This window comes from Pan paniscus, chromosome 9 (assembly GCF_029289425.2).
Source record: "Pan paniscus chromosome 9, NHGRI_mPanPan1-v2.0_pri, whole genome shotgun sequence".
In the NCBI taxonomy this organism is placed as follows: Eukaryota; Metazoa; Chordata; class Mammalia; order Primates; family Hominidae; genus Pan; species Pan paniscus.
The window spans coordinates 22,259,131-22,284,722 of NC_073258.2; the positions used below are offsets into that span (position 1 = coordinate 22,259,131).

The 25,592-nt window shown below is 44.2% G+C and overlaps 1 protein-coding gene across 12 annotated transcripts in view; it reads left to right on the forward strand.

Annotated features, from left to right (window-relative positions):
• NAV2 (neuron navigator 2) overlaps positions 1-25,592 on the forward strand; it is a 770,363-nt gene that overhangs the window by 609,744 nt on the left and 135,027 nt on the right. For all 12 annotated transcript variants that reach the window (XR_008620161.2, XM_063608132.1, XM_063608133.1 and 9 more), the window contains one exon: positions 23,248-23,370. Coding sequence is in view for 11 of the 12 variants with exons in the window: in XM_063608132.1 (XP_063464202.1) it covers positions 23,248-23,370 (123 nt within the window). In the remaining variant the exon portion in view is untranslated. The remainder of the gene's footprint in view (positions 1-23,247; positions 23,371-25,592) is intronic.

A 25,592-nucleotide genomic window follows, 5' to 3' on the forward strand; every position in this document is an offset into this window, starting at 1 on the left:
CCTGACCTCAAGTGATGCACCTGCCTTGGGCCTCCCAAAGTGCTGGGATTACAGGTGTGAACCACTATGTCCAGCCCAGGGCCACCCTCTTTGCTGGAGAGTAGTGGTCTGCAGGCATCTTCTTTCTCTACTCAGTGTTATGCAAATGGACCTGGAAGACAGAAACCCGAGGGCTCACAGACAGTCCCTGAGCCCCCCTGTTTTTCCTGCTAAGCCTTTGCATAGTTCTCATCTAGAAAACCAAATCCATATTTCTTTTCTTTTTTTAATTTAAATTTTTTTTCTCTTTTTATATAGTGATGGGGTATCACTAGGTTGCCCAGGCTGGTCTTGAACTCCTGGGCTCAAGCAGTCCTCCCACCTTGACCTCCCAAAATGCTGGGATTATAGGTGTGAGTCACTGCACCCGGCCCATGTTTATTTTTATCTTAAGCATGTAGATCACTCAAGTTGAAAATACCCTTCCCAGTATTTTTCAAGGGCCAGCAGCTAGAGTGGCTCAACAGATTTATGATGGGAAGGTTGGAGAATACCAAGTTCGAGTTGAGGTGAATATGAAAAGAAACATTTGGACGAGGTTGGGAGTATTTTGGCCCTGAGACAGTCAGCCCATGTTGAAAGACTCAAAACAGAAGGCGATGTGTGCCTGTGCTCAGATCAAGATAAGAAGCTTAAGTTTTGTTGGGACCTCATGAACCTCTCATCAAGCTGTTCTGGAAGAAATGTACAATGAAAGAAACTTTAGAGATGGAGGCAGAAGACCTGACTTCACATTTCTTGATTGGCAGCTGTGACCATAGGGAAATTTCTTCCTTTCCTGAGCCTCTGTTCCCCATGTGTTAAACTGTGGCGCACCTCTCAGGTGTGTGAGGAGGAGTAGAGGAGATGGTGTTTGTAAAGTGTTTGGCACAGGTAGCATGGTGGCTCCTTTAGCCCTATTGGAGTTACTACATCTGCTTGCCTTTTTAGTCTTTTATTTTATTTAGAACATTTACAAAGATGATATCAGGCACAACATCTTATTCTTGAGCACAGTGACCAAATAGCTCCTGGCTGGATCAGAGTTGGTCTGTGCATTAGTCAAGGTTCTCCAGAGAAACGAAACCAATAGGGTGTGTGTAGGTTTGTGTGGGTATGGGTGTATGCATGTGTAGAGGAATTGGTCATGTCATTGAGCAAGTCCAAAATCTTCAGATGCCCTCGTTGCAGGCCAAGAGGGCATTCTACCTTTAGACTGTCTTTAGACTCGAGCTGCAACATCAACTCCTCCTTGGGTCTCTCAGCCTATTGGCCTGCCTACTGGCTGAGAGATCCAGAGTAGAGTCAGTGTGGCAGCTCAAATCTAAAGGCAGTCTTGAGGTAGAATCCCCTCTTGCTCAGAGGACAGCAGTCTTTCAAAGCCTTCAACTGATTGGATAAGACCCACCTACATTATGGAGGATGATCTGCTTTACTGAGAGTCTACTGATTTAACCGTCAGTCTCATCTAAAATATTCCTGTGCAACAATATCTGGACTCTAGTGTTTGACCAAATATCTGGGTATTGTGGCCCAGCCAAGTTGACACATAAAATCAGCCATCCCAGCCTGTAAGCAGGCCTTGCCATATGATCAGTGGGAGTGAATCATGTAAGGAGGAGGCAACTCACCTGTGGCCCAGGGTCAACACATCAGCTTTAATAAACATCTGCAAGGGCTCAAAGCTAACGCACCCTGCCTGGGATGTGACCACAGATCAAGACTCTATGCCTGCCTTGGAAGAATCATTGCATCCCTTCCTTCGTCCCCTGGGTCCTGGTAAGAAATCTCCCTGAGAAATGGAGGTTTTGACCTTTCCTCTTAATCCTGAAATAACTGCAGAGTGAGACAGACACACTGGCATGGACACCTCCAGAGAGCTGATGATTTTTGAGACCCAAAAATGAAATAAGATTCTGAGCCTAAGGAGAGGCCCCAAGTTTGTCTCCAGAGCCTTCTACCTATAAATCAAGTCCACATTCACTTCTTGATCTTGGGAACAGTGGGAGAGAGGGTCTGTGGTTATCTCCACTGCATCACTGGAGTCTTGTATCCCTTTCCCAGAGCTTTGTGCTTGTAATCATCCAGTCATCTGTTTCGAAATTAGAAAGCTCACATACTTGAGCAGTGAAGTTTAAAGGGTGAAGTCAACTCAAGTTGTCAGAAACATGGGACGAAATAAATGTGGTGTTGGCTCTATAGAGAAGGGGGAAGGCCACAGAGGACTCAACAGCGCCTGCTAACCCATGACTTTCTGCCAGTCCTGCTGTGGTGGCACTGTAATTCATAGTCGCTAACTGCTTTGGAGAGTTTATTATGTGCTAGGCACTGTGTTGAGCTCTTTACATGCTTTTTCTCACTTACTCTTTCCATTAGTTATTTGCAATAGAGACTGTTTCTCGTCCCGGTTTTACAATCAAGGGGGCCAAAGCTCTGAGAGGTGAAGTTACTTGGCCGGGCCACACAGACAGTAACTGGTGGAAGCAAGCATTCAGCCAGGCTGATTCAAAGCCCGGGATCCCAAGCACCCTATAGGATGGCAGTTTACTATAGCTAGTCCCCACACTCTGAATATCCGAATATATGGAAGGCAAGACCAAAAAGGAAGAGTGTGCACCTTCTGAACATCGGAAGCCCTGGATAATCCCAGTGCCATTTGAAGGAGCTATGAAGGTACTTGAAAGTGCCATTTGGAAGGGTAAGGCACAGAGGAGTGAGTTATGTAGGAACTGAAAAAAAATAGCTGGAGAATGCTTGTGCAAGGACCATGGAGGCTGTGGCAGGGGCAGCGGCAGATACTTCTCTTTGCCTCGAAAGCAATATTATGTGTTTAATTTCAATTAAATGTCACAGGTCTTTACTGTAGCATGAGAAACACTTGTGTCAACATTCCCCAGTGCTTATGCAGAAAGTGAATGGGGGCAAAACTGGTTCTGTGCGTGCTGGAAATGAAAACCGATGAGGTGCTCAGAGGCAGGAAAGTTCAGATCAAGAGCCAATTCTGCACAGTGATTTACCGAAGGGCCTTACCGCAATGTGGCTTCCTGTTGTTAAATCTCATGAAAGTGGGCATTTCAGTCACCTATGGTTTCTAGACGTGATACCCGAATTTCTCTGAGGAAATTCCACTCCCTCAGCCCCTCACCCACTGCAAACCCAAACAAAACCCACAATTACAAGCTCAGCGCCACCCTGAGACCTCAGAATTGTGCACGGCAAGTTAGAGCTTTATTAATCGAGTGACTTTTGCCTTACTCTTTGGGAGTTGTTAATTAAAACCACTCAACCATTGAGTTGAGAGAGAGGGAGAGAGACAGAGATTGAGGACAGCTAACAGACTGGATTTTCTCCCTCCTTTGCAAGCTGGTGTAGCTATTTCAGAAGCTGACACGGACGTTACAGTTGACTAAACCATGCACCAGATTTGTATGTGAGGCTCCTTGGGAACAGCTTTCATTTAATGCCCTGTAGCCAGGCCCTCAGGGTACAAAGAACCTGCCTAGCCTCTGACCAAGTATATATAATGGTTAATAATAATGACCATTGTAATAATATTAACACGACTAGCTATCGTTTATTGAACACTTTTAAATGCCAGGCACTGTGCTTTATATACATTATCTCTTTTCATCCTCATTTTTTTTTTTTTTATGAGACAGGAGCTTAGGAGCTCTGTTGTGCAGGCTGGAGTGCAGTAGCATGATCATAGCTCACTGAAACCTCGAATTCCTAGGCTCAAGCAGTCCTCCTGCCTCAGCCTCTTGAGTAGCTAGGACTATAGGCATGTACCACCACACCCAGCTAATTTTTTAAAAACATTTTTTGTAGAAATGGTGTCTTGCTATGTTGTCCAGGCTGGTCTCAAACTCCTAGCCTCAAGTGATCCTCCTGTCTCAGCCTCCCAAAATGTTGGGATTACAGGCATAAGCCACCACAGCTGGCCTCATTCTACTTTTTTTTTTTTTTTTTTTTTTTGAGATGGAGTTTCACTCTTGTTTCCCAGGCTGGAGTGCAATGGCACGATCTCGGCTCACCAAACCTCTGCCTCCCGGGTTGAAGCAATTCTCCTGCCTCAGCCTCCTGAGTAGCTGGGATTATAGGTGCGTGCCACCACACCTGGCTAATTTTGTATTTTTAGTAGAGATGAGGCTTCTCCATGTTGGTCAGGCTGGTCTGGAACTCCTGACCTCAGGTGATCCACCCCCCTCAGCCTCCCAAAGTGCTGGGATTACAGGTGTGAGCCACTGGACCCAGCCTCCTACTTTAATCTCTATGTTCTAGGAACTCCTCTTCCCATTCTCCTGTTGAGGACACAGGGATTTGGGGGGGCGGGGCCACTGGTAACTTGCCCAAGGTTGCAGAGGTGGTGAGCTAGGGAGCTGGGACTCAAACTTGGACAGCCTGACTTCAGAGCCTGAATTCAACCACTCATTTCAGGACTTTCACTGAAGCTGTGTACACATGTCTAAAATGTAATCGCTCTTCTTTCCCCTAAACCTGTTTTTCTTCTGTGTTTCCACCATCCATTTTTTTTCCCACACCCAGAACCCAGAATCTTAGACTCTTCCATTCTCTTGTTCATGGAACGCCAGTCACTGAATTTGATGGATTCCATTTCTTAAGTATCTCTTACTATGGTTTTTCTCTCATCTTGCTGCTAATATTTCTCACCCAGATGATGACAATTCATCCTTTCACTAATTGCCTTTCTTCTGATCCCAATGCCCATCCAACAAATCCATTCCACACATTGGTGAGAGAGATCTTTCTAGAGCACAAATCTGATTATATTCTCTGCTTACATTCCTCAGTGGCTCTTCACTGCCTGCTGAGAAAACTCTGTGTTTTAGTTACTGTTTCTGTACAACAAATTACTCCATAATGTAGCTTCTTGAAACTACCATTTCATTATGTTCATGGGGTCTCTGCACCAGGAATTGGGACAAGATATGGCAGAGATGGCATGTGTCTGGTCTGCCATGTGTGGAGCCTCTGCTTGGAAAACAGCAGGGCTGGCATTGACTTGATAGCTGAAGGCTAGAGTTATTCCAGAGTTTGTTCACTCCCACGTCTCACTCCTGGGCTGGGATGACTTGAAGGTTAAGATGGCTGCAGCCTCTCCACATGGCGTGGCTTCCTGGGGATTGGCAAACTTCTTACATGGAGCTCAGGGCTCAAGGGCAAAGGGTACAGTGAACAATGCAGAAGCTGCCTCACCTTTTATCATCTAGCCTTGGAAGGCAGAGACTGTCCGTTCTGCCATACTGTATTGGTCAAAGCAGTCACGAGCCCTCCAGATTCGAGAGGAAGGTGCATAGATCCCACCTCTCAGTGGGAGGATGGCAAGGTCACCTTGCATGTGGGATCAGAGATGTTGCTGTGGTCATCTGTGGCAAATACAGTTCACAACAATATATCCCCATACCACCCAGTGTGATATACACGGCCCTCCCTCCATAGTCTCACATTGGAGTGTCTGCTCCATGGAGACACAAGCCTTGTCTTTCTTGTACACTATGTATCCCCAGTGCCTAGCACAGAGCATGGCGCATCATAGGCCCTCCTTTTGCATTTGAGAAGCTAACAAATGATCAACTTGCCTAGCCTCATTTCTTCATTTCCTGCCATCTCCTTCATCCCCTCACTGACCACCCGTCCTCTCCCCACCCCGGCTGCCATCCTGTTCCTGCCACTCTGAACCACAGACGTTTTCCTTGATACAGACACCATGTTCTTGTAACTGAGCCTTTGCATCAGTCTGCTCTGTCCATAAACTCCTCCCCATCAATTACCACCCACCTGCCACAATCCTTCAAGAGTCTACTGCAGCTAGGAAGCCTCCGCTGATGCACATTGATGGACATTGATGGTCTCCCTCCTCTGAGTTTCCAAACACCTGGTAACAGCTCCCAGATGGCTTCTCTTAGGTTCTTTGGGCTTGTTTGTCCCCCAGGCCAGAATATCCTTGAACAGAGGGATTGTGTCTTTTTACTCTCTCACATTTCCAACTTCTTCTACCAGACCTGTTGTGTATGCTTGGGTAATATGAGCGGAATGAAAAGAGAGAGAAAGGGGGTGATAGTAGGAGCAGTGCTGCTGCTGCTGCTGCTATTAATAATACAGGTCGTATTCATTAAGTACTTTTCATGTGGCAGGTACTTTTCAGGCATTATCTCATTGAATTCTTGTAGAAATCCTGGAAGGCCTATAACGTGATTGTCCCCATCTTACAGATGTGGAAACTGAGGATGAGAGAAGTCCCTTGTCCAAGGTCATACTGCTACTAAAGGGCGCGGCCAGTTTCAGGAAGCTTGAGAGCCAAGCCTATTCTCTTGGTGCTGCCGCCTGCTGCACTTTAGGCTCTGTAGACCCAAGGATTTTCCTACCTTTCCTTAGAGCTCTACAAAGCCTAACCTTCAACTGGATTCATAGACTAAGAATATGGGAAGCAACAGAGTTTCTCCTAGCTAGACAATATCAAGCTCTGTTTTATTCTCAGTGCTAGGTTTTAAGGGGTTCAGAATAAGGCAGAGGTTTTTTTAAGAACAGGTAACAAGGTGCAGGATTCAAAACCCAAAACATAATAGAAATGTTTGTAGAAAGTACAAATATTGGCTTGGCATGGAAAGTACTTAGAAAAGCAGTAGGTTCCAGGGGACCAAACTTGAACCATAGGTGGAAGTTAGACTTAGGTTTTTTATTGCCTAGACACCAAGGTGACCATTAATCAGCATAAGGAAAAATGTGCCCAAAAGTAGACCTGTTGAAACTAGAGGCAGTTTTGCAAGGACAGGAGCCCTGTCATTCCCTGTTCCTGGGAATATTCACTCAGAATCTGGAAAACTGTGTATCCCAGATATTACAGAAGGGGTTCCTGCGTGAGGTGAGAAGGAGACAAAGAGGTGATCTTTCAAAGGTCTTTCAGTTTTATGATTCAGGGTATCCAGGTGCCCAGAGGAATCATTACGGCTGGATTATAGACTGAGCAGACTGGGTATTGTATTCTGGAGATAAGGGTCTCCTTGGAACGCCACGTTTCCACAGGTCATGCCAGCCTGGGGGTGATAGTAGAGGCACCAAAGACATTTCTTCTGAAAAATGTTTAACCCATGACTCCTTCTAATAAATACAAAAATTGTGCACACCTCCCTCCTGCCCCAGGTTCTGATCTGGAAGATAAGGAAGTGGACTGTGGCTACAGTCCAGATAAGAGTATGAGGACCGCTGGAAACACAGTGTCTGCACACCAGCTGAGATGTTCATGAACTTTACTACCTAGAGTTCATATGATGAAAACAAATAGGGTGTTGTTGTTGTTGTAGTTTTGTTTGTTTGTTTGTTTTGAGATAGAGTTTCACTCTTGTTGCCCAGGCTGGAGTGCAGTGGCGCGATCTCGGCTCACTGCAACCTCTGCTTCTGGGTTCAAGCTCCTGGATTCTCCGCCTCCTGATTCTTCTGCCTCAGCCTCCCAAGTAGCTGGGGTTACAGGCACATACCACCACACTCAACTAATTTTTTGTATTTTTTTTTAGTAGAGATGGGGTTTCGCCATGTTGGCCAGGCTGGTCTCGATCTCCTGACCTCAGGTGATCCACCCACCTCGGCCTCCCAGAATGCTGGGATTACAGGCATGAGCCACTGTGCCCAGCCTTAATAATAGGTCTTTAAAGTGTAAACATGTTTTACTGTTGAATGTGCTCTCTCAGTATGCAGATCCTAGGGAATTCTGCTTTGCTTTCAATCCCATTTGAATTATGATTTTAGCTTATCTGTCTACCTTCTTGTGGAAGTGGAAGCGTTTGAACAAGTTAAAGAGTGAAAAAAGTCAGGTACCCCATTATTTGGTCTGTGTAGTAGTATCAGTCACTATGACCAGCTCCTGGTGCACTGATAGAAGGTAATTTGAGTGTCCTATAGGCAACTGACCATAGCTTGGCTCCTACTCTGGAGGTCATTGGCCTGTGTTTCGGCGACTTCTCAGCCTGTCTTTCCCCCCAGAGTGCTCCGGCTGCTGCTAGGGCACCCCTGCCACACCCTGTTCCCAACCGCCTTGGCTTCTCCTTGTCCGCAGGTTGCCTGGGTGTTTGGCTGCTTGGCTTCTGAGTGTCTTATGCCCAGGTTACCTCCAGAGCTCCAGCAGCTGCCTTCCTACAGGGAGAAACGTGCTCATCCACACAGTTTGTGCCACACCCTGTCCCTCTTGTGAACACACCTGTGGTACTGTCCTGACCTGTACATATTGAAATTCTAAAAGAGAAACACAGTTCTTTTGCCTTTCAAACTGAGCTCCCCACTATACTGCTTTCACTTTTCTAAGAATCAAATACAGTGGGGAATTTGGCCATGGAGAAATGAAACTCACTTCAGCTCAAGTTCAGGATGCTGTAGGGTGTGGCAGTAACATTGTTCCCAATACGGTGGACTCTTTGCTGGAGCCATGCTGTCCCTTAAATGAGACCCGGAAGGCCCACATCTTCCTGGAAGTCCTTTTTGGACCCTTTCTGTATCATTGTCTACTATTGATAGTATTTGACTTATCTCTAAAGCAGATGCAAGGATGCATCTTATTTCTCTTTGTGTTCTCCAGATGCTTAATGCATAAAATATACATACACTATTCCTCCCTTTTCCATAGGAGATATATTCCAAGACCCTCGGTGGATGCCTGAAACTGCAGACTGTGCTTAACTCTATATAAACTATGGGGTTTTTTTCCTATGCATACATACCTGTGATAAAGTTTAATTTATAAATTAGACACAGTAAGAAATTAACAACAGTTGGCTGGGCGCAGTGGCTCACACCTGTAATCCCAGCACTTTGGGAGGCTGAGGCGGGCGGATCATGAGGTCAGGAGATCGAGACCATCGTGGTTAACATGGTGAAACCCCGTCTCTACTAAAAATACAAAAACAAAATTAGCCAGGCGTGGTGGCAGGTGCCTGTAGTCCCAGCTACTCAGGAGGCTGAGGCAGGAGAATGGCGTGAACCCGGGAGGCGGAGCTTGCAGTGAGCCGAGATAGCACCACTGCACTCCAGCCTTGGTGACAGAGCAAGACTCTGTCTCAAAAAAAAAAAAAAAGAAAAAAGAAATTAACAGCAGTAACTAACAATAAAATAGAACTATTGTTACAATATGCTCTAATAAAAGTTATGTGAATGTGGTCTCTCTCTCTCTCAAAATATCTTATTGTACCATACTCACCCCATGTCAGACCACAGTTGACTGTGGATGACTAAAACCATGGAAGGTGAAACCACAGATAAGGAAGGACTACAGTGAAAGCAGTTTTTTGTTTTTATTGAGACAGAGTCTTGCTCTGTTGCCCAGGGTGGAGTGCAGTGGCGTGATCTCAGCTCACTGCAACCTCCACCTCCTGGGTTCAAGTGGTTCTCCTGTCTCACGCTCCCAAATAGCTGGGATTACAGGCGTGCGCCACCATGCCTGGCTAATTTTTGTATTTGTAGTAGATATGGGGTTTCACCATGTTGGCCAGGCTGGTCTTGAACTCCTGGCCTCAAGGGATCCATTTGCCTCAGCCTCCCAAAGTGCTGAGATTACAGGCACTGCACCCAGTCCAACAATTTAATTGTTGATTGTTATTTATTCTTTCTTCAGTATACCAAGAAACACTTGGTAGGTACCTATCTCGAGAGTTGAAGGCACAGTTATAGGGACTGGGGATTTTGAAGCAAAAGTATTGGTTCTGAAATAATAATAACAGAGCTACCTTTATTGAACTTGTTGGGTGAAGGCTGGAGCACAAGAAGAAAGACAAGCCAACAGTTATAATAAATGTGAAATAAGGGAGCCAGGCTTCAATTTTATCATAAAAGACAGAAAAAGGATTTATTGAACACACAAATACATTTAAATGAAAAAAACCTTAGTGACTACTTTCTACTTGTATTTTCTTGGACAAATCACTCCAATTCTCTGAGTCTTCATTTTGCATCTGAAAAATCATTAAACCAAGTAATCTTTGAAATCCCCCCAGATCTAATGTTCTGTAGTTCCATGAAACTGCCTATCATGAATGTTTTTCTCAATGCTCTGTTGCACTTAAAATGAGGTTTTAGAGTTCACACCTTCTCAGTGTGGTGTCCTCAAGTGGGAGGTGGGGGAGATGATCTAAAAGACATCCTGTATTTCGACATTAATATGCTAGATGAGGCAGAGCATCATGGTGTGGGAACACTGCATGCCCAGGTGAAGATAAGCACAAGTGTTTTAGTCATTGAGAGCACATCAACTGGTTTTGGGGAGTTTGTGTCATGTCTGGCCCCACAGGCACGTTTTTGAGTAGGACACACTTTTGCCAACCTTAGTAGAAAAGGGCATTTTTCCATTGCTCACTATGCGAGGGACGGGGGTTATGTGGTATGTGCCAAGCTGAAGAGGTTAGAGTGATTGTTCTCTTTTCTTGTGGCCTGTGGTTTGCATGGGGTGCCTTTTCACTGTGGGATTTTATCTTAAGACTTTCTACCATGGCCTGTTTTCTTTTTAGGGGGCAAGGAGATGGAGAGATGGGTTTGGGACCTATTTTGCAGGGTATAAAAAAGCCTTTCTACACCCCAAAGAGAGAGCTGTGAGATTTCCCTTTCCTGGCTCAGGGCATGGGTGGGCCCCCCTGTAACACCCCAGCCACAGCCTTGTTTCCCCCCATGTGAATGTATCATATGCAACTTTTGTGGATGTACAACACACTTTTGGATAGTTCCTGTTAATATGGAAATCTGGTACCTTAATTAGTTCAAAATCTGAACTCTCCAGGAAGACAATGACTGATTTCCATCCTCACATATTTTAACTCAATGTTTTTCAAACTTTTTTCTGTTTTGAGACGGTCTTGCTCTGTCACCCAGGCTGGAGTGCAGTGGCACGATCTTGGCTCAGCAACCTCTGTCTCCTGGGTTCAAGCAATTCTCCTGCCTCAGCTTCCCAAGTAGCTGGGATTACAGGCACGTGCCACTATGTCCAGCTAATTTTTGTATTTTTAGTAGAGACGGGGTTTCACCATGTTGGCTAGGCTGGTTTTGAACTCCTGACCTCAGGTGATCCACCCACGTTGGCCTCCCAAAGTGCTGGGATTACAGGCATAAGCCACTGTGCCTGGCCCAAACTTTTTTCTTTTTAGATGTCATGCCCCATCCTGAAAGATCTCACACCCTGATTGGGGGGTGAGGAGGTGCAGAGCTGGAGGGTAAAATTAGATGTGGCTTTTCAGAATCACTGTATCTTTAATAGCTCCACAACAACTCAAATTTTGTCAAACTTTAGCTACAGAATGCATTATCAAAAACATTGGGCCTTGAACATACTTTTCAAATTCCTGCTCCCTCCCTAGAGATAGGATCATTCCTACAGACAACCAGTGTTCTCAGCTGCCTGTGTGCAGTTTCTGAAGGTGACATCTGCACGAGTGACCAGGGCCAGCATTTCATGTTGTCAGCTGTCATGTCTACTGTTCTTGTGGATTCAATGGCTGGTAATTTGAGCATCCCATAGTCACCTAGTTTTGCTTAATCCTCTACCCTTGAAGGCCAAAGGTCTATATATCTGTTTCCTTGGTATTGGTGGTTTATTTTTTGAATCCCATTTAGAATAAGTGCCCAGAATAATCACTGTCTTGATGAAAATATCACCTGGTAGAAACTTAGCATAGAAAACCATACACCGAGTTCACTTTACATGTTGGGTCCTTTGTGTTTGTACATGCGTGTCTGTGTGAACTACCTGATCTCCCTCCCCCAAGCCAATATTGCCTGGCAGACACCTTCAAGATGCTATGGGAGGCTTTCTTTCTCTAAGGAGCCTTTTCTGGCCTCTGTCTGTGCTTTGGCCTTTACTGAACCCCATGCAAATATTTACACATCTGCTTGCCCCAAGCTGACACTAAGCCCCTCAAGCTCAAGGACTGAGTCTGATTCTTATGTCCCCAACACCCAGGCTAGTGCCTGCCTCTCAGTAGGTACTACATAAATGTTTGTTGCACAAATGCCACCACCTTAAACATAGGCCTCCTCTGGGCAAAGTCCTACATGTGACTCTATGTGAGCCCTTCCTGCAGCCTCCCTACAGTGCTTCCAGAAATCTAGTTGTTCGCTGAGGTTGAGTGATGTTCCCAAGGCCTGCTTTTTGCCTTTGTCTACAGCAGGGATTGTCTCACAATTACAAATTAGTCGCCTTCTCATTCTATCTATTCTCAGTACACCGTGGCATTCTTTCAGCTGCAGTCTAGAAAAGACAAGGTGAAACTTGCATGAACCTAAGCCAAAGTGCCAGCTGATTTCTCCCCAGTTTGGTAAAGACTTTGGTTGTTACCTGGGGGGGTCTACATGAACCCAGAAGAGAAACAGACACTAGATGTCAGATTCCCACCCCTAAAGGCTCTAGTCATCTTCCAAAGGGAGCATACAATCCTCAAAGCCAACAAAAATTCTGCTGACTGAACGTGAAAAGTGAGCCTGTGTCTCAGAGCACTCTGAGGCTTGGGGAGCCGTAGCAGAAATCGCAAGAATGATAAGACTTACCAGCCCACAGATGATGATTGGCAGGTGTGTTTCAGTGCATCAGAAGTGTTCGGGAGAATGCATTTTCCAAAAGACACACGAAGCTTGGTAGTATGTTTTACCACCACACAGAAATTCTCTGCTTGATCAATCTCTCTGCTAGGAGATTGGTGAAAGCCAAGACCCAAGCAGTGGTGAGATTGAGCCTGTGTGCTAAAATTCAGGGTAACATGTGAATTGTAGCATTGCCATGAGCCACTGCTGAATTGGTTTATAGCAAACAGACAAGTCTTGCAATGTAGAAACCATTGCAGAATACGATGAAGGATCTACTCAGCCAGGATCCACTTCTGTCAGATTCTGTTGACAATGTAGAAGGCTTTTCCAGAGGAAGAGCATCTGATTATGATGCCCCACTGAGCTACCTGTGTGTTGTCCATAATGCTTTGAATTCAGCATGCCTAATACTGCTCTCTCTTGCCACTTGCCAGCCATCTGAGTTTCCAACAGTCAGACTGTCCTGAGGCCGGTAGGCATTTAACTATGAGATCATGAGTCACTTGATATTTTAGAAGAAACTTAAAGTAGTAACAACTTTTATCAAGCCTTGATTTGAGATGGAGGAAACGTTGGGGATCAGCTTCAACCTAGGTTAATGTGGATATTGTCCCCTAACACAGAGGGGGCCAAGAGTAGTTACTAAGAGGATCTGAAGTTTAAATTACTGTTACAGTGTAGCCACATTATAGTCAACTAATTCTTAGGGAAACTGAATCCAGTCTAGCTCACAGTTCTTCCGCCCAGGTCTCATGATTTAAGGCAACATTTCTCACAGTTTTGGCCTGACTACCTGCAAGAGAATTACTTGCATGTCTGTTAAAAATGCAGACTTGGGGGAAAGGATGAATAGGTGGAGCATGGGGCATTTTTAAGGTGGTGGAATTATATTCTGTGATACTGTAATCGTGGGTAGGTGACATTCTGTATCAAAACCAGTAGAGCTGTAAGACACAGAGTGAACCCTAATGTGACTTTAGTTAATAATAATGTATTAATATTGGTTCATCAGTTGCAACAATGAACCACACTAATACAAAATATTAATAATAGCCCAGGAGCAGTGGCTCACGCCTGTAATCCCAACACTTTGAAGGCTGATGTGGGAAGATGGCTTGAGCCTAGTTCAAGACTATCCTGAGCAATGTGGCAAGACTCCATCTCTACAAAAAATTTAAAAATTAGGGCATGGTGGCGTGCGCCTGTAGTCCCAGCTGCTCGGGAGGCTGAGATGGGAGGATCCCTTGAGCCCAGGAGTTTAGGACAGCAGTGTACACTCTACCTTGGGTGACAAAGCAAGACCCTGTTTCTAAGAAAAAAGTGTACATAATAATAGAGCAAAGTGTTGGGGGGAAGAGGGGATATAAAGGAACTCTGTAATTTCTGTACGGTGTTAGAGAAATAATTTCTTAAAAAGTAAAGTCTGTTTTTTAAAAATATGCAAGATTTGGGCCTTACTAAATACATCTTGCATGTATGAAGCTGAGGCCTTGGAATAAGCATTTTGGTCAGGCTCTCCAGAGGATCTGCATGTATTCTGAGGTTTGAGAATTCCTGGATATCAGTCCATCTCCTTTCACCATCTGTTTCATTCTAAGAAAGAGCTTAAAGGGGCTTTGTCTAGAGAACTGTCTCCTGTGTGTTAGGATGTGTTTCATCTTTCAGAAGGTGGACAAAAAGCTTCCTGCTAATGCTAGAAATATTTGCTGCAATTCCACACTGACAGTTGAACCACAATAAAGACAATTCAGGCAAGACCAGTTTCAGACACAGGGACTGTCAATTTTCGAACGTGTGCAGCCTTTCTTCAGAAGTGTGCCCTGCCTGCGTCCATTTCAAACAAGCGTAGCCATGGATTATAATTAAAATTTTACATATGTCTATTGGTTTAAGGGTGATAAGTACACTATTGTTATAATCCTCGGCTCTTTGTGCATCGGAGTATGTATTTTATTAGGGCTATTATAGGCCTTTCAAATTAAAATGCTCCTGGACTTTATATACGTATAGATCTTTTTCAACCAAAATGCTCTGGAAATTAGTATTAGATGGAATTTTATTAAACTTGTGGAAAGTCACACTGCATTTTGCAAAAGACACACAAACCTTGGTAGCCTGTTTCACCACCACACAGAAATTCTCCACTTGATCAATCTCTCTGCTAGAAGTTTGGTGAAAGCAAGACCCAAGCAGTGGTGAGACTGAGCCTGTGTGCTAAAACTCAGGGTAACGTGAATTGTAGCAATGCCATGAGCCACTGCGGAATTGGTTTATAGCAAACAGACAAGTCTTGCAATGTAGAAATCATTGTAGAGTATGTTGAAGCATCTACTCAGCCAGGATCTACTTCTGCCCTGTTTTAGCAAAGTCACTGCTAAGGTGGGGCCTCGAGGTCTGTGAGCCAACTCATGCTGGATGTGAATTTTGCACATATGTGAGATGAGGTCCCTAGCTTTCACTAGTTTCTCCAAAGAGGTTAATAAGAAAGTTTAGGAATTTCTGATTTAGATAATGGTCTGTAAACTGGATTTGGTTGTAGTTGTTTTTAAAATATATATGTGCCATGCTATTGAAATATTGCATATACTATATAGCGTGCAAAAACATAGGAATCAGAAAGATCTTGATGAGAAATAAATATACATAGAAGCACTTGCGTTTTCACTCCTGGATCATCTGTGCTCCCCTCTACAGAGACCACTGCCTGGGTCCAGTGCTTCTTTTTCTTTAGTGTGCACACAAATCACCTGGGGAATTTATGGAAATGTTGAGTTTGATTTAGAAGGTCTCGGATACAGCTTTTTAAAACAGCTTCCAGGTGATGTTGAAACTACTGCTCCATGGCCCGTATTTCAAGCAGCAGGTAGATGGAGAGGCATGTGTTGAGTTGAGCTGCAGACAGCGACTCCCACGCTATCTCTTCTGTCTCTTTCTCTTTCAAGCAGTCCTCAGCACTGGCTTTAGGAAGTAGAAATGGCAAAAGTCTGTGACACCAGTTTTCCCTGGCGAGGCTGGCAGGGGGCCCCTGGGACCTTTTGACTCCTCTTTAACTCAGGCCCACCTTTTCCTGCTGCTGCCTCTGTCCCCATGGCCTGCTAGATCTGAGCCCTTGTTTGATTAGCTTAGCAACATCTTTGCAGTACTCCCCAGTGAGGTGTGCTCTGTTGACTGGGACTAGCCAGAGTCAGCTCCAGAACTCCTGAGTGAGTTCACTTCTGCAGCAGCCTTGACTTCCTGCTGTACCTTGACCAGAGGATTGATCTGGGTTTTCCTGGTTATCTGGCTCACTTTGCAGCAGAGAAGCAGGGGCTGGTGCCCCTTCAACTGTGTGTTCTCCTGGGGGATGGCTCGTGGCCATTGAAGAAACTTCGCAGCAGTGCTGTCTATATGCCATGGTCACGTCATCCTATGCTCTGAACCAAGGTGGTGTGTGTTGTGGCCACAGGAGACTATTCCAGGCTTGAGTGAGATAAGGGAAGATTTTACTCACGATGTACATTGAACTCCCAAATCCTCCTAAAAAGAACAAGTCGTTATCAACTTGGTGACATCCTGAAGAGCTGACAGTCCTGGAGGACAGTAGGAAATCGCGTAAAGGGTGCCCCAATTTTGCATCAAGCAGAAAGGTAGGAAACTGGTTGGATTCTCTAAGTCACATTTCCCACTGGCCTCTGCCAGTGGTTGTTGGAAGCATTCCCCCAAAGGCATGAAGGCCAAAGATGTGTGGGTCTGTTAGAAGAATTGCCCACTAAGTCATAAAAATGAAAGATTACATTTCTTACCCCTCTTCCACCTCACATCCTCTTGTTTCTTAACTGTGTGGATTGTGCAGTCTGTCTTATTTATGGTTAAAGTCCTGTTACCACAGGGAACCCCAACTGAGAAAGGCATTGTCACCTTGGGCTTTCTCTCCAAAGGTTGCTGTTGGTTTTGTTTCATCTTGTGTCAGTTTGGGGTGACCCATAATCAGGAAGAGGCAATACTGTGTTCTTCGCTTGAATTTCACCTTTATTTGATTCTAAAATATGTAAGAATATGCTGTGAGTAGGATATTAGAGTCACTGCAACATGTCTCTGAACTTGTCATGGGGGACAAAGGTTTTGATAAATATGCCACATTTGCCTGAACATTTATGCCTAAAAACTCATTGAGGACAAAGTGGTTTCCATGTGTTTCCTTAGCAAAATTTTAAGTATTCACTAAATTTTAGTGCTGCAGTTTTATAATTCGCACTGAGAAATTAAGCCCATTTTTTTTCCACTCATATTTTTGCATTTCAGAGCATTCTCTTCTTCCTTAAGCCAATGTGGCCACTGCTTTTCTTTTCAGAGAGGTCAACTTTTTTCTTTTCTTTTTTTTTTTTTTGAGACAGGGTTTCACTCTGGTTGCCCAGGCTGGAGTGCAATGGCACAGTCTCGGCTCACTGCAACCTCTGCCTCCCGGGTTCAAGCAATTCTCCTGCTTCAGTCTCCCGAGTAGCTGGGATTACAGGCGCCTGCCACCACGCCCAGCTCATTTTTTTTGTTTTTGTTTTTGTTTTTGTTTTTAGTAGAAACGGGGTTTCACTATGTTAGCCAGGCAGGTCTCAAGCTCCTGACCTCTGGTGATCCACCCACCTCAGCCTCCCAAAGTGCTGGGACTACAGGCGTGAGCCACCACACCCAGCAAGGTCAGCTTTTTTTCAAAAGGATGCAGGCAGCTTTGTTAGACTCGCTGGCCGGTGCATCCTCCTGCGACCCGGAGTGAAGTTGATTCATCTGTCTTCTCAGAGGCCCTAAACTAAAGGGATTCTTTTCCAGGTCTGTCCAGAAACTCGATTTGCATCCTAATAAACTCAGAGAATGAATGTCACGCTGTATTATAACTGAGTAGAGGGGCCTGTGAAAGCATATGATGTTTGGGGATCTGGATGTTGATGACATTGCTCAACAACAAGGGCTTTTCATCAGCCCCCATTAGTTTTTTCAATCTTATGCAACAAAGTATGTGTTGATATATACGTCCAGATATTTATATTGTTATTGGCAAGGAATATTACACACACATTTGTAATTATTCCATGTTTCTATGTCCACGTTTCAACCAAAAGTGTGTCCAAAAAATAAAGACAGGCTGACATGTCTTTGAAGAAAAGTAATTATGTACGATTGATTTGTTTTCTGTTTGTTCTTTCATTTCTTGCATCTGAGAGGTTTTTTTTTTTTTTTAATGTCATGCTCTATTAGAAATGCACTTGACTAGAGCAAGTCGGTACGTATTTCTTTCCTTCTCTGTCCCCTCTCTCCTCACACAGTTCTTGACAGAGGTGATTTCTGGTGAGATTAGTGGCAGTCAGTTTGTATTACTTATGCAGGCCATGTTGAACTGTGAACTTTGGAAATGAGAAGCCACCTTTCGCCGCTTCTGAAGGTGACTCACAAAGCCAGTTTCACTTGGTTCCACATTGTTGCATCATTACATTTAAAGAAAGGGAAGAAATCTGTTTACTAAATGTTAGACTTGAAGTCTGGAGTATTTGTTCTAACAGGTCCTGTTAGATTCCACAGCTTTTTCATAGCTAGTGTCAGTTACCAACCTATTCTGTAGAGAAAGTTCCTTTCGTAAAAGGCATGTTGCCTTCACAGGTCTGTCTTGACTGGAGGGATGGTGAGGACTACCCTTCAAGTCTGGCCAGCTCCCAGAGGTCTGGGATGACTCAGACAGGACTAGGAAATGGTGTGTTCTGAAAACTCTGTAGAAGAAAATACTGATGAGAAAATGCCCACCAAAAATTGAATACAGAATGTTGGAAGAATCGAAAAGTCGACGTTCTCTTTGAAACAGAAGCCAGAGCCTGTTACTCATTAGTACCTTCATGTATCCCCCATCTTACAGGCAAAGGCCTGGCATCCAAGATGTTCAAAACCATCCCCCAGGTCCCATGCAGCCCAGTTCCTGGCTGTGATCCCAGTGTTCTAACAATAGTGAACTACTTACCCTTCTCTGAACATACCTTCCCCTCTGCCATTTCTCTCTGCTTTTGCATATGTTATCCATGTGTCTAGATGGATCCTCTTTTGGCTGGCAAACTCCTCCGCACTCTTTAGGGCCAACTTAAACAGCGCTCCTCTGCGATGCTTTCTCCCGTGTGTTCTCAAAGCCAGTCATGCATTCATCTGTTATACCACTTTTATGTAGCAGTAGAGCTATTTGCATGTCTTAGTCCCTAGTAGGTTTTGAGCTTCACCAGAGCAGGAACTAGGTCTTGCCACTCCTGTAAGCAGCTAATGATTAGGAAGTGCTCCCTATATGCCAGGTACTGGGCATTCTAAACATATGCACTGTCTCATTTAACCTGCCACAATCCTGTGAGGGAACTTAAACTAGAAGAAATTGCACTGAAATGCGACAGTTGGGATTTGAACTCACCTGCCTGCACTGGGATCTTAACCACAGCTCTGTTTTCCTCATCTGAACAATAGAGATGATAATAACACTTGATAAGATTATTTTGAAGGTTGAATGCCATGATTTATGTGAAGCACTTAACACAGTACCCAGTGAGCATTTAGTACCATTAGTGCTTACTAACAATGATGTATACTAGGTCCTTCAGCCAGCAAGGGGCAGAGAAGGCATTTGAACAACTTGGGTCTAACAACAGTCATGTTCCTTAACCCTGATGCTCATGGGCCACCCCAGGGAAGCAAGAAAAACACCCCACAGACACCTTGTCCCTTTAGCAGAGGCTCTGACTCTTTCCATCCAGGGGTCTCTGGGGAAGCTTAAGAAGGTGGATGCGGAGAGCCACCTCCACCCACCTATCATGGCAGAACTCGGGAGGGTAACGGGGAGATGGTTCAGTAGCTTAGCAACTGAGGCAAGAGTCCACTCAGAAGACATTAGGATGTTACCAGCACCTCATTAGGCTCCAGCACTAATTATTTATCTCTCCAAGGAGAAGGAAAGTGTGGCATGGGTGTTCTGAGATTCAGTTCTTGGATCAGCTGGTTCCTTTGCTTGTGACCTCAGGCAAGTCATTTCTTCTTCACCCAGTGTGAGCCTCTTATAAAAGCTCCTCAAGTGGAGGGTGAGGCCATCAGTCCTCTGGCTCCCTGAACCTTCAGAAACACAAGCTTTTTTAACACCCCTGGGCAAAAGCCAGTGTTTCAGATAAACACACCCGTGGCTGCTTCATCTGTAAATTATGCTTTCTTAAGGCTTTCACTTTGTTAAGGCAGTCTATATTGATGTATACAATAGCCAATTCCTATACAAATTTTGGTCCAGCAAACCCAAATTTGTATATTTTTCATTGACTATAATACAGGAGTTATTTAAAAATATATACAGAGCTGTTTGTAAATCATTGTAATTGGTGGATAATAATTTAGAAACATTTTAAATTAGTTTCTTGAGTGTGAGGCTGGCTCTAACCACAGCTCTGTCTCTGGTGCTGTGCCGTCTCCCAGGGAGAGACATACAACAGAATTTATTTCAAAGAATATTATTGTTTAAAAAACAATTGAACATGTGTTTACATACCTCTAAAAGAAGAGGTAAGTTCCCCATTTTCCTTATCACTCTGCCTGCCCTCCCTCTACATGCGCACGATAAGTGAAATAGACTTGCAGTCTTGAAACTAGATCATTGTCAGACTAGTTGCATTCACCTCCCTGACTTTCATTTCTTCCTACAGTTTGAGAAGGCAGAAGATCCTGATTTAGCTTTGCCTTTCCCCTCCCCTCTGCCAAAACAAAGTCAGAATTCCCAACAGCAAGCCCAGCTCACATGTTCAGTTCCATTTCAGTCCCATTTCTCAGAGGCTTTCCTGCTTTTCTGGGGTTGTCGTTTTCTGACACATCCACGTTGCACCCGGGTGTAGCTGGGCTGGGGCTGCAACGTTTCTCAGCATTCCGTGTCTGGAATGCTCACCAGGCCCCACCGTCTGGCTTTAGCAGGAAGCCAGGGTTCTGTACATGTGGGCCTTGTCTACATGCCTGTGTGTGTGTAATTACCCAACCGTGTGTGTTGTTTCACCAGCAATAAAAATCCAGCAGGGAAATGAATGCTAAAATTAGTTTGTTTGTCCTTTGACAAGATCTCCCCAGTTGAAAGAATTTTGTTTATCTAACTGGCTGGGCAGACTTTGCTAAAATCAAAATTAACTGCCTTGCTTAATGGTGTAATAGATTGTATTTTCAAGAGCTTCCACTGAGTTCTCCTTGAAAGGACATGGGGTCTAGAAAGTCCAGCCTCTGGCAAAGTTATGGCATTTTGGTGTAGGTGTTTTCTCCTCCTTGTGCTACTTGTAGGATGGATGCCCATAACCCATTACTCTACCCTGAGTCACTCTATCTGTTGGAGGGTGGCTGGATGGATGGATAATGGGTAGGTTGGCAGATCGACCGTTTAATTTGCTTGTCATATGTCTTAAATGTAAGTTTGTTAAAGCTTAAGAGGAAAGAAAACCTGTAATCAGTGTTCTTGCAAAAAAAAAAATTTGCACAGCCCTATGGCTGTGTCTTTGGGCTTCATTCATTCATGTGTTCATTCATTCAACAAAAACAGTATTTAATAAGCACCTAGTATGTACTAAGCTCATGGGATATAGATTTGAACAAAATAAGAATCTCTGCCTGCAAAGAGCTTACTATTTAGTGTGAGAGACATGTATTGAAGGGCAATTAGACAAATAATTATTTAACTATAGCTGTAATCATTTTTTATATTTTTATTGAGATTTAATTCATATATCATAAGATTCACCATTTTATTTATTTATTTTTGGGGTTTTTTTTTGTTTTGTTTTTGTTTTGTTTTGTTTTGTTTTGTTTTTTGAGACAGAATCTCACTCTGTCGCCCAGGCTGGAGAGCAGTGGCACGATCTCGGCTCACTGCAACCTCCACCTCCTGGGTTCAAGTGATTCTCCTGCCTCAGCCTCCCAAGTAGCTGGGACTACAACAGGTGCATGCCACATGCCCGGCTAAAAATTCACCATTTTAAAGCATACAATTTGATGGTTTTTAGTGTATTCCCAGAGTGGTTTTCAAAATGATAAAGTTGAGTGAAAACTTCAGTCTCTTCTGTTGCATTTTCAGCACAAGCACAAACACTTACTCTGATTTACTCCAACAGATTTCTCATTATGTTGACATTGTGACCTCGGGGATCATTAATGTCATAAAGGGAGGAGCAGGGAACATTGGAGGTGTTGAATTTAGCCACAGTAGCTTAGAAGCTTCCTGGGTTCCTCTTACCCATTCTGGAAGGTGCTTTTCACATGAGATAACTCCAGTGAGAATTTTCTTCTCTGCCCCTTACTTGAACTTCCTGGTCTGGGCAGCCTCATCTGCATCTCATAATTCTGTTCTTGAAAAATATATCCTAAAAAGGTCCCCAGCTACAGGTAGAAGAAATTCAAGAATTGGGAACCCTCAGGGTCGACTCCATATATGCAAAAGTTAAAATGTCAAGTGCAATTAAGCTTTCCATGATGTAGCTCAGCTGACCCTGTTTCAGAAAAATAATGACTCATTGGTCCTCTGACTACATATTACTTGATTTGAAATGTAAAATGCTTGCATTTTCAGATACCTTGCAGGGTGATCTGATGGGGCCCACAAGGGATTGAAGGGATCCAAGTTTGGTTTCTGGCTCTGCCCAAGTTTTGCTTTGCCTCCCTGTTCTCCTCTGAAGATGAGGGAAATGACAAAACCAGTCTCCTTTATGGGGGCTGTGAGGAAGCCAAGGTAGATATGAGGTACAGCTGCCTTGGACTGAGCTACCTCCTACTAGTGGCTAAGCTTTCAGGAACTTGTCTGGTTGGTAGACAATCAGCCATCTGTACAGAAAGTTCCAAACATCCTCCCTCTCAAGAACAGCACTGATTTCATCAGAAGACAGCTTTGTAGCATTACCAAAAAAAGAATAAATTAGCATTAGTGTTGTTCAGAGTTTTGTGACAACCCCCTGAAAACATCAGTATCAAGGGTGAAATTCACCTCATGATCGTGACTACCGTAATGTCTTCCACTTATATAGCCTTACACAAATTGCAGTGCACTTTCATATTCCTTATCTCACTAATTCTCATGCCCATGTTGTGATATCCCCACATATCACAGGCTGTGATAGTCCTATAGCCTGGGTGAAAAACTCACCATCCAGGGAAGTGACTTGCCTGTGATGGCAAAGGTCACTCATCTGTCCTCTATCCTTTCTTTCCCCCTCTCTCAAAAGCTTGCCTGCATTTTCCACTCACTGTTCTGTAATATTATTGCCTATGATTTGCTAATGATTTGTCAGTTCCATTTCCATTACTCAGGTAAAACACCTGCTTGTATAATCGCTGACATTAAAAAGAATGTCATGAATCCATCTGACAGTTAATTTTATTCCCTAGTTCCCTTCTGCGTCGTAGGTACCTGTGAGTTTGGGTTAATTAAGCTGAGTTCGCTCTCTTTTTTCACTTTTTTGTTAGCAAGCTGGTGATCCTCTAGGTTGGATCAGCAGCTGAGTTATCCTTGGGCTGTGATCAGCACCAGAGCCTCAGGGAATCCTCAGTTTCTTCCCCCTTAGAGCACTTGGTGGCTGTACAGGCTTCTGGATATGAATGCAAGCCTGGAAGGCACTTGCTTTGGACATTCATGTGCATCATCTTCTTCTCCTTTTAAAGATACATGACTGATGGTGGACTTGGCCTCTATACTCGTCGCCTGAACCGGCTCCCTGATGGGATGGCTGTGGTACGGGAGACCCTGCAACGAAATACCTCCCTGGGCCTCGGAGACGCTGACAGGTAAGCTTGCTGCACTTGGGGCTGGTCAGATGCAGAGGTGATCCCAGGGTGGCCTGAGAAATGAGGGTTATGATATTGGGAGAGTGAATGGAGACTTTAACCCACAGAGAGGGAGGGGAGGCCTGGAATCTGTACCTGGGGTTAGGAGCAGGTACAGCAGGTAGGAAAGGGCTGCCGAGGGTTCTTGAGTCCTGCTTCTGTGTAGGGTGGTGCTTCTGGCAGCAGTAACACAGGGAGTTCAGGCTTGGGTGGTTTTTGTTATTGTTTTGCTTGTTGCTACTGTGTCTTTGTCAGTTCAGCAGGCCCTAGGGATGTGCTTTACTTCCTCTCTCATTAGCCAGCTTTCTGGCTAATGAGGTATTGCACCTTGTGGCACAGAAGGTCTGTGTGCAGAAGGGATCTCTCCTAGCCTTGGCTGAGCAGCCTTCACCAAAAAGCCTCCTGTTGCATGGTAATAGGAGGCAATGCTTAAGGACATGGGTTTAGACACCACATGCTAAGTAGTTGACATCATAGAGGCTGATCAGGCATCACTGCCACTGCTGCCAGAGAAGAAAAGAGTTTCAGAAAATACTGTGATAATAAAAGAGGACTATTTGGCCTCCAGGTTCTAGTTCTTACTCTGACAAACTGATTCTATGACCCTGAGCAACCGATGAAGTGAGCAGTTTGGACTATATGATTTCTATGATCCCTTCCTGTTCTAATGTGCTATAATTCTGGATTTCAGTGCAGATTTCAAATACCCTTAATGATCTGGCTGTTTAAGGATTTGCTGGAACACGTGACCTCTTTCCACATCTGGGTTGATGAGATGTAACATGGAATTTAGATGCAAGTGGTTTAAAATGACCATCGACTTTTCGGGTACTAAACCTTTTATGTCAGAAAGCCAAATAGTAGCACAACAACAGCTTCCTGCTGTTCCCAGGGCATGCTTTTTACAAAGAGCTAAGTGACTTCTGTAATTGTGTGGCTTTAGAGAAATAGGGCAGCACACCAAAGAGACAAATACTGAAATCACACCCAGAGATGGAATTTGCTGAAGAAGAATCTTCATGTTCTCTCAGGGAAGGCTGGGAAACACTGAATGAGTTGTTAGGAACTTGCGATCTGGCCCAGTCTCTACCACTAACTTGAATGTGTCCTCCTTAGAGTCCCCCCAGTGCCCAGGCTTGTGATTTATATCAGGGATGTTAAAAGGCCTTCCACTAGGGTTCTAGCTCAAGTCAGATTTTTTCCTGTAATTAACAAAGAAAGGAATGGGTTTGAAAATTCCATAGAAACATGAACCATTTGAGAAAAAAAAGTTTTTTTTGTTTTTTTGTTGTTGTTTGTTTGTTTGTTTGTTTTTGAGACAGAGTCTCACTCTGTCATCCAGGCTGGAGTGCAGTGGCATGATCCTGGCTTACTGCAACCTCCATCTCCCGGGTTCAAGCAATTCTTCTGCCTCAGCCTCCCAAGTAGGTGAGATTATAGGTGTGTACCAGCATGCCCAGCTAATTTTGAATTTTTAGTGGAGACGGGGTTTCACCATGTTGGCCAGGCTGGTCTCGAACTCTCAAATTCAGGTGATCCACCTGCTTCGGCCTCCCAAAGTGCTGGGATTACAGGCGTGAGCCACTGCGCCCAGGCTGAGAACTGCTCTTACTAAGGAGAAACTAAACTCTCTGTAACTAAAATCTTCATAGTAAATAATAACAGTAAAAAAAAAATCAGTTGCTACAACACCCCCACTGGAGATTTGACAATTTGCCAAATTATTTTGCTTATTTGTATTCTTCTATACGTTGTTTAGTAAATCTATCTGCATAAAATACAGGCCTTACAAGATACAGTTTTCCTTGTAGCAGAAGAATCTATGCTAGGCAGTTTAATTTAATGCTTCATTGTAAGATTAATGGGATTACTATAGATCACAGTTGAGCTTGTTTCCTGCTTCTGGAGATGGAGGATGAGGGTGGGGTTGAAAAGATAGGTAGCACTTGTTAGGTTGTTTTAGTTCAGCCTGTATGGTTAAACCAAATGGACAACAATGTCCTTTGGTTCTCTCCAGACTGGAATGCTCCAATATGATCATTTATTTAAAACTGAATGAGTCCGGGCATGGTGGCTCACGCCTGTAATCTCAGCACTTTGGGAGGCCAAGGCGGGCAGATCACCTGAGGTCAGGAGTTTGAGACCAGCCTGGCAAACATGATGAAACCCTGTCTCTACTAAGA